This window comes from Cebus imitator, unplaced genomic scaffold, assembly GCF_001604975.1.
Source record: "Cebus imitator isolate Cc_AM_T3 unplaced genomic scaffold, Cebus_imitator-1.0 Scaffold145, whole genome shotgun sequence".
NCBI lineage: Eukaryota > Metazoa > Chordata > Mammalia > Primates > Cebidae > Cebus > Cebus imitator.
The window spans coordinates 3,747,966-3,757,131 of NW_016107460.1; the positions used below are offsets into that span (position 1 = coordinate 3,747,966).

The following is a 9,166-nucleotide window of genomic DNA, read 5'->3' on the forward strand; positions in this document are numbered from 1 at the left end:
GTAGCCGGTGTGAGCCCCAGCTCACACACAAGCCAGAATCCCGCCGCAGGCCTGGGAGCCCCCAGAACTTCCCCGCCGCTCCCCAAGGAGCCATGTGTCTCCAGCTCCCTGGGCGCTGCCTTTGCTGGGAGAAGACATGGAAACACCCTTGAAGGTGGCCTGGGCCCACAGGGCAGAAGGTGGCTGGAAGGAGCCCCCACTCCTGCCAGGCTGTCTAGACACAGAGCTGCACCCCCTCCGGGGATGAGTCATCCTCAGAGCTGAGCTCCTCCTCCCCCTCCCCCGCCTGTTTTTGCATCCTCAGGGTCACCCCTCTCTGCAGGTGACTCAAGGACAGCCTGGGAGAGGCTGTGGGGGAGGGAGAGTGGCATTCAGTACAGATACACACAGGAGCCCGGGGCTGTCCTCTGCCCACCGACCCCCATCCCAGCCCTAGCTCTGCACAGGGAGGCCCTGGCAGGGAGGGGGTCCCTCTGGAGAGCCTAATTGCTGCTGTCACTGCTCAAGTGGGTCGCAGTGGGAATGTGTGATTTCTAAACACAGCACGTGCCACCTCCCCCACCCCCGCAGACACAGCTGGCCCACGACAAGAAGGTGCAGAGACAAGCCCCGGCCACCTGTCCGTGCTGCCAGGAGAGGGTTCTGGGCCAGCCCCCCACCGGTATCCAAGGGCCCCAGGGGAGCTGGGAGAAGGGGAGTCCACCTTTTCCCTCCCGCCCACTTCCCAAGTAAACACACAGACAACACTTGGTCTGAGGATGATGGACATTTAGACACTGACGCCAGGTTTGCGCCTGACCAGCGCCACGCAGGGGTGGGTGGCTCAGCAAAGACAGAGGTGGGCTGCAGGTGTCACGGGACACCAGCCGGGGCCGGGGGTGGCTGGGGTGAGAGTGGGTGTTTGGCCACAGTGACCAGGAGGGGCCAGGTCAAGTCCAGGTGGTCAGAGCCAGGGGCTCCAGGAGGGGAGGGCAGTGCCATACCCCTCACAGTGTCCAACGTCACCAGCGGGCGTCATAGAAAGCAACCTTGGCCAGAGACACGGGTCTGCAGCAGGTGGGCAGGGTCAGCTTTGCTTCCACGGCGGGCAGCATTGCCCAGGCCAGATCCTGGCTGTCGACCCCTGGGCGTGGTGCTGTCGGTCACACCATGGCCGTCGAGGCTGCCTGGGTCAGCTGAGGCTTGGGATCCAGGCAGCGGTGGAAGGCCGGGCTGCTCGAGGCTGGTATCGAACGTTCTGCATTGGGACCTGTGCTGACGGCGGCCGTCTATCCTCATTCCCACAGGAGGTCCTAGTCAGAGGCCGCACGCGGAAAAGGAAAAAGGCGCCTGGCCCTGGAGAACCACCAGCCGCCCCCGGTCAGCGGACACTCACCCCGGGGAACGTGGGCCAGGTCTTCCCACGCCACGGCTCCCGGCTCGTCGAACACCTCAACGGGACAGAGCGCTGCAGGCCCTCACCTCATGCTTCCGCAACGCTGGAAGTGGGGTGTCTCTGAGGGGACGCAGGCCAGATGCATGGAGGGGCCGGCCAATCTCAGGGCCACAGACCCCCTTGGGCAGCAGGGGGTGCTGGCTCCTGCGGTGGGCCCGAGATACTAAGGCACGAAGCTAACCTAAGCCCGGTGGGGTGGGGCGGGGAGCACAGGCTCCGAGGGCTACGCCCAGGACCTGCAAAGCACACAGTGACCGAGCAATGGCGACGGTCCGTCTCGGACAATTTGGCACAGGATGGAGGTGCGGGGTGATCCGGAGTGTCCATGGCTCTTGCTGGAAGGGGCGCCATGCCCTGGCCGCCTCCATGAAGGCCTCTGGATGCGGCTGGCACCGCAGCGCAGGCCCACGGGGCAATCTGGAGCCGGAGTCTGGGCGCGCGATGATGCCAAGGTGCTGCGGTCGTCGCCGGCAGGCCCTCCTCTGCAGGGGTCTCAAGGAGGCGGCAGGAACGAGGACAGGAGAGCGGGCGGGGAACCTGGGAGCTCCGGCGCGCTCGGGCGGGCGGCCTCGCGCTTCAGGGGTGTCTGCGCAGGCCGGGGCGCGCGAGGGCCGGGCGCATGAGGTTCTCGGTGATGTAGGCCACCAGCAGGCAGATGACCACCAGCATGACGCAGATGGAGCCGCCCACCGCCGTCATGGCCACCACGATGTGCCGCATGCCGGCCGGCTCGGCGGTGAACTCCACGCACTCGGCGGGCTCGGCGGGCTCGGGAGGCTCCGGCGCGGGGGCGGCGGGCCCGGCGCGCAGCGGCAGCGGCTGCAGGCACAGGCGGTAGAGGACGCCGTCGTGCACGTCGGGCAGCAGGTAGTCGCGGCAGGAGGCCCCGAGCAGCACGCGCTCGCATGGGAAGCGCGTGTAGGCGCCGCGCCACGAGCAGTTGAGCGCGAAGGCGCGCACGCGGCGCGCGGCGGCCGGGGCCAGGCGCCACTGCAGGAGGACGCTGTGGTTGCGCAGGACGCTGGCGCGCAGGGAGCGGCCGGCCGGGGCGTGCAGCGCGCAGCCCGGGGCCTGGCAGCGGAAGCCGCGCGCGGGGCTGCGGAAGCACAGGCGCCCGCCGCCCGCCTCGGGGCCCTCGGGCAGCACCTTGTAGGGGCACCAGGGCGCGTCGGCCGCCGGCTCCCAGCCCGGAGGCGTCGGGGCGGCGGCGGAGCAGGGCGGCGGCGCGCAGGCGGCCAGCAGCAGCAGCAGCGGCGGGGCGCGCATCCTGCGGCTGGGCCGGGCGCGGCGGGGCCCGGGGCGCGGCGCTGGGTCACGCGGGCCGCGCCGCCGCCGTCCCCGCTGCCCGGTCCCCGCTCCCCGCTCCCCGCTCCCCGCGCTCCCCGGCGCGCCGCGCCCTCACCGCCGCCCGTTCCCACCCGCCCCCGCGCCCCGTGCGCGCTCGGACCCGCGCGGCGGCGGAGGCGGGGCCGCCCCTCGCCCCGCCCCCCTTAACCCTCGCCGGGCCGCGGCCTGCGGGTGTCGTGGACGCGGGTTGGGGGCGCGCTCCTCCTGCTTCCCGCCTGGCGAGCGTACCTCGGATCCCGCCGTTCGCTCGCCCCCGCGGGGCTCCCCCGAGCCTTTCTCCCCGGCCGCCGCCGGCTTCGTTTCGCGCCGTGCGGCTCCGCGACCGCCCGTGGCCGCACCAGTCGGGGCTTCCTGCTTGGCGCAGGGGCGCAGCGGCCTGGAACGCGGCGGACCCGGGCCTTGCTCCCCAACGTCGGCCGCCCCGGACCCGCACAGTCAGGGTGCTGCCCGCACCGATGGGGTGGAGACCCGCGGGGAACGTTTCCTTCGCCCCGCGGCTTCTGCTCCTTTGGGGACGGACAGCGCCCGCCGGGGAAAAGCCCAGGCTTCGCGTGGTGAGAACTCCCTTCGCTCTGCACGCAGCGCGGGCAGCTCCGGGCACCGACCTTCCCTGCCTCATCGCTCCCCTCCTGGGCAGAGGCGCTGCGGGGGGGCCCTCCCGACGGCTGCAGGGAGGTCAGGACTGGACAAAGGGAATCCAAAAAGCCCACCCTGTGCACTGGGCAGACGGCACTGATGGGGGAGGGGAAGGCTAGACGCACCCCAAGACCTTGGCCCCTCAGTCTCATCCCTGCGTAGATCACCCAGCAACTAGGACACCCTTCCAGGGCCAGGGTGACAGCCAGGGACTGCGGATGCGGACTTGGCCCGGCCCGGCCGGCCTGCCCTAACTGGAAACGGAGCCAAGCCGCGCACCCGAGGCCGGCCCGGCACCTCTGCTGAGCCAGCTCTGGGCCTGCAGGGGTGGGGAGGGGTCTCTGGCAACTGGACCCTGAGCTCCTGCGACCCTTCTTGTGTTTGCCTCACCCCTGGGGGGACGGCAAAGAGAGACTGTCTATTCTGCTTATGGTGTCCTTGGTCCCTGACCCTTGGATGGCCATGTCCGCGTCCCCCACGGAGTCCCCAGCCAGCCTCACGAACTCTTGGTCATCGTGAAAAACCCAGGGCAGCACAGGATTTCAGGGGCTCCAGCCAGAGCCCAGGCCCCACCCGTGCAGTCACGGTGTACCTCCGTCCCGGCATGGAGGGCCCAGACCCCACACCAGCTCTCCCGGATGTTGGGCCCCTGGCAGGGTCTGCTGAGGCCTCTGCGCCTGGCAGGGAGAGGTTGGGGGCAGAGACCTTGGGAGCGGCACTCCCTGCCCCCAGCTCCCACCTCTGCTTAGGCCGGGCAGACCCTGGGCCCGGACTCCTGCCCCAGCATCATGAGGTGACTCGGGGGCTGCCCCAGGGAACCCCTTGTCCTTGCCTGCAACTACCCGGGGTTTCACCTGGCCTGCTGCCACCAGTTTCCAGTGGAAGCCCCTCTGCCCCCAGGTGAGAGGGCATGGGCAGTGGGGCAGGGCAGGGGCCTGCATGATGGTGTTTGGGGTAGGGGACCCCCAGCTACCTTGCATCTCAGCCTGAGGGCAGCTGGGGCCTTTCCCATGTGCCACGATCGTTCCGGCTTCTTGTAGCAGCACCTCTGTTTCTCTCTGGGCAGCCCCCTTTATCCATTCTCAGGCCATGGGAAGCTTGGGTGGGGATGACCCTCACCTGCCTAGGAGTTGGCAGGTGACCCGGGCCTGGCCAGCCAGATTAGACCTGTTTAGCCTCAAGGCCTTTGCTGACAGGTGTTGGATTCCAGCTGCAGTGACCCTGAAGGTGGGTCGTTGGAAGAGCGGGAGAATGAAGCCGGCCCCGCCCACCTGCTTCCAGCACCTGGGTACCGTACTGCAAAGTGTCAACACCAAAACACGGGGTTTCTGACCATTGCATCCGAGGGTCCTGAGGCGTCGTGGCTGCAGACCCTGCAGACCCTGCCCACCTTGCATCCAGCCCGGGTCTGCGGTTGCAGAGTCAGTCCTGGGACTGAGCTCCTGGTGAGAGGCCCCAGGCGAGGAAAGAGGGGACCAGCAGAGAAAGGAGTGGCCCCTCGGGCTGCTAGCAGAGTGGCGAGGCGGAAACCAATTCTGCGAGAGGAAAGCTGTGTTTCCCGGTCTCCGGCTGAGCCATGGGGACTGGGTACCAGGAGGTCCAGTGGGGCCAGCCCTAAGGAAGGAAGGAGGGAAGCGGACAGGGAGGGCCCGGGAGGAGGGGGAGGGGGCGACCTCTGCTCAGGGCCTGCACTTGGGCCCCGTTCACGTGCAGTCACTTCCCATGCTGATTGTACGCACACAGCATCCGACAGTCACTAAACGTTTTCTTTAAATGAGCTCATTTTTCACCTGGAGTGCTTTCTAAAAGCAGACTTCGTATCATGATCATGAATAGAAGGTGTCAGAAAAATAACTCTCAAGACATTCTTGGCTGCTTTTCTTGCTCAGAAGCATCAGACGGACTCTGAATGAATCCCTCTGACCCCCAGCGCGGCCCATCCTTTGCTGAAGATGAGCCCCACCCAGAGGGTCCCTGCTTCAGGAAGTACTGCCCTGTCCTTTCAGGCCCTTCTTCTGTCCCTGGAGGGGCGTCTGTCCAGGGGACCCCTCAGAGGTCACACCCAGCCACTCCCGATTGCCTCACCACACCAGTGACTGGGCCACAGGGCTCACTCCTCCCTGTAGCAGGGAAGCGGCCGGTCCTCTAGGCAGGCCGACCTCCGGGACCCTCTTCCCTCAGCTGCCCCAGCTCTAGGACGGGTGGGAAATGCTTTTGCTTGGCAGGGAAGCCTGGACCAGCCACGGTGGAAGTCACCAGCAACGGTGGAGACTTGGAGTCTGGGGAGCTTCTGGACCAAGTGTTCTCCTGGCCACGGCCTCTAGGGGGCCTTGCGGCTGGCACGGGCCCCTGGGACTTGAGCATGTGGCCCTGGGGACCTGGGGAACAGCACTGATGCTTATGAGCTGCGAGAACCAGAGCCCTAGGGCAGCAGCCACCACTCCTCATGCCCGCCCCCCGGCCCGCAGCCCCTTCACCCTGGGAGCTGGATGCCAGTCTCAGCATCCAGGCGCCCTGGCACACGTCTCCCTTAGGGCTCCTGGGAACTGCCCTTTCCTGATCCTGTGGCTCTCCTGTTTCTCCAGCAGCAGTGACCAATTTCTGTTCCAGAAACATGTGGCCCTCGAAAGCCCTTCACGACCTCCGGTCATGCCTCCAAAAGTCCAGGGAGGGCACAGAGCCCCTGCGGAGAGGTGGGCAGCCCCTGCTGGCTCTGCGCTGGAGACGGGAGGAGTGGTCTTCAGTGGGTGCCCGTTCTCACCAGGTCCTGGGCTTGGAGCCCGGGCCCCCACCGACCTCAGTGGGATCAGAACCTGAAAGCCCCTCTTGGGGGTGACTTTCTCTTTTTTTTTCTTCTTCTTTTTTTTTTTAATTTTTCTTAAATTTAAGATGGGGTTTCACCATGATGACCAGGCCGGTCTTGAACTCCTGACCTCAGGTGATCCACCCACCTCAGCATCCCAAAGTGCTAGGATTACAGGCGTGAGCCACAGCGCCTGGCCAGGGGGTGACTTTCTCAAGTGGTGTCGTCTCAGCCGCCCTGGGCTCAAGCCGGTCGGGGGGCCAGTCCCCATGGGTGCCTCAGCCCAACCAATCAACCAGATAGTGCGGAAGCAAGGGCATCTCTGTAGCCCGAGCTGGGGGAGGAGGTGACCTCCTGGGACCCACCCCAAGAGCATCCACAGCCAGTGATGGGGTGAAGCTGAGGAGCCCCACAGATCCCAGGCCCAGGGCTTGGTGGCTGCAAGAACTGGGAGGAGCCCCATCCTCCAGGGCCGTCAGGGAGGGCAGAGAGGTTGCCGTCCCGCCAGACGCCTGTTTCCTGAAGCACGGCTGCTTGTTGCAGGGAGAGTGACAGGTGCCCAGAGCCGAGCTTGTGCCTTCGGAGCCTTCGTCCAACGAACCCCCATCCTTTGGGCCTTTCTTTTCTATGCTTTTTTTTTTTTTTTTTTTTGGTCGGAGTTTTGCTCTTTTTTTCCCTGTTGGAGTGCAATGGCGCGATCTCGGCTCACCGCAACCTCTGCCTCCCGGGTTCAGGCAATTCTCCTGCCTCAGCCTCCTGAGTCGCTGGGATTACAGGCACGTGCCACCATGCCCAGCTGATTTTTTGTATTTTTAGTAGAGACGGGTTTCACCATGTTGACCAGGATGGTCTCGATCTCTTGACCTCGTGATCCACCCGCCTTGGCCCCCCAAAGTGCTGGGATTACAGGCTTGAGCCACCGCGCCCGGCCCGATTTTTTTTTTTTTTTTTTTGAGGCAGAGTCTCACTCTGTCACCCAGGCTGGAGTGCAATGACGCAACCTCGGCTCACTGCAACCTCCGTCTCCCGGGCTCAGGCAATTCTTCTGCCTCAGCTGTGATTACAGACATGTGCCACCATGCGCGGCTAATTTTTGTATTTTTAGTAGAGACAGGGTTTTACCATGTTGGCCAGGCTTGGTCTTGAACTCCTGACCTCAGTTGATCCACCCGCCTTGGCCACCCAAAGTGCTGTGATTACAGGCATGAGCCTGGCCTGCAGCACTTTGAGGCATGTCTCTAGGGCAGGTGGTCAGCGGGCCAGAAGCCACGGCCCCAGCACCCAGGCCTCTGTTTTCTCCCTGGTGGGACAGCAATGGAACAGCCCCGGCTTCCAGGGTCCCCTTGAGGAGGCCCAGCCCCCCAGTTCTGAGCAGTGGGGATCGGGCAGCTTCTTCAGGTCCAGTGGTTCCATTAGACCCAAGGGGGCTGGAGCACAGTGGACCCTGGGGGCTCACGGCGGACCCTTGGTGCTCACGGCGGACCCTGGGGGCTCAAGGCGGACCCTCGGGGCTCACGGCGGACGCTGGGGGCTCACGGCGGACCCTCGAGGCCCACGGCGGACCCTCGGGGCTCACAGGGGACCCTGGGGGCTCACGGCGGACCCTCGGGGCTCACGGCGGACCCTCGAGGCCCACGGCAGACCCTCGGGGCTCACGGTGGACTCTCAGGTGTTCAGATACTTTCCACTTTGGAAAGGAGCTATGCCTCGTGGTGGCCAGGTCACACAGGAAGGGAACCTGGCCTGGAACCCACCCCTTGACCACCTGACTCTGAGTGCAGACACCTGCGGGTTGGCCGGTGAGGGGCAGCAACCAGGCCCAAAGGGCCACGTGCCCACTGGCTGCCCCCTGGTGCAGAGAGGAAAGCTGAGGCTCAGAGGGTCCATGAGGCCAGGAAGTATAGCCAGGGCCCACCCAGGGGCATCTGCTGCCCCAAGACCCTGTGGAGAGAACCTGGAAGTGGAGGGACCTATCGCCCCCTGTTTCCCCCAGGGGCTCGCCACCTTTCTGCTCTCCAGTGCCCCTGAGGGTGAGCCTTGGCAAGATAGCAGCATTTGCCTAAAATGCATCAAACTGATTAGAAGGAGTGATGAACAGAGTAGAATTTGCTTTTTTCTGAGGATCAGCGAGATCAGTGAGAAGGCACAGGTGACACTCACCCAGCTTCTCTTTGTCTTGTTTCTGCTCCATGCAAAGACCCCATGTGGAGCCAGTGACAACCAGAGCCCATGGGGAAGGCAGGATGAGGATTGGGCCAGGCTGCTCAGCACAGATCAGCGGGCTGGCCCAGGGTGGGCTGGCCAGGTGCAGGGTGGGGTGATCAGTTGTGGGGCGGGCTGGTCAGGTGCGGGGCGGGTGGCCAGGTGCGGAGCGGGGTGGCCAGGTGAGGGGCGGGCTGGTCAGGTGCGGGGCGGGTGGCCAGGTGCGGAGCGGGGTGGCCAGGTGAGGGGCGGGCTGGTCAGGTGAGGGGCGGGGTGGTCCGGTGTGGGGTGGGGTGGTCACATCCATCTTTCTAGAAAGTTAACAGGAACTTCCAGCCTCCAGCCTACTTAGTGACCAGCCGTGGGGGACAGTGAGCGGCCCCTGCCTTCTGCACCTCTGCGGGGGTCCCTGAGCACACTCACAGGGTCCCCCTCTCCACCTGGAGCTGAGAATTCAGAGGAACCTGTCTTGCTCTCTTTTCTGATGTTGTAAAACTACACTTGGCCAAATAATACACTCCCAGCACTTTGGGAGGCTGAAGCAGGCGGATTACCTGAGGTCAGGAGTCTGAGACCAGCCTGACCAACATGGTGAAACCACATCTCTACTAAAAATACAAAATTACGGCCGGGCGCAGTGGCTCAAGCCTGTAATCCCAGCACTTTGGGAGGCCGAGGCGGGTGGATCACGAGGTCAAGAGATCGAGACCATCCTGGTCAACATGGTGAAACCCCGTCTCTAC

General features: G+C 64.9%; 1 protein-coding gene across 1 annotated transcript; it reads right to left on the minus strand.

The window, feature by feature from the left end:
* Positions 1 to 747: 747 nt before the first annotated feature.
* On the minus strand, positions 748 to 2,785 carry FNDC10 (fibronectin type III domain containing 10). The gene has a single exon (XM_017542592.2). The coding sequence runs from the start codon at positions 2,699 to 2,701 to the stop codon at positions 2,012 to 2,014; it is 690 nt and encodes a 229-aa protein (XP_017398081.1). The 5' UTR covers positions 2,702 to 2,785; the 3' UTR covers positions 748 to 2,011.
* Between the last annotated feature and the right edge of the window lie 6,381 nt (positions 2,786 to 9,166).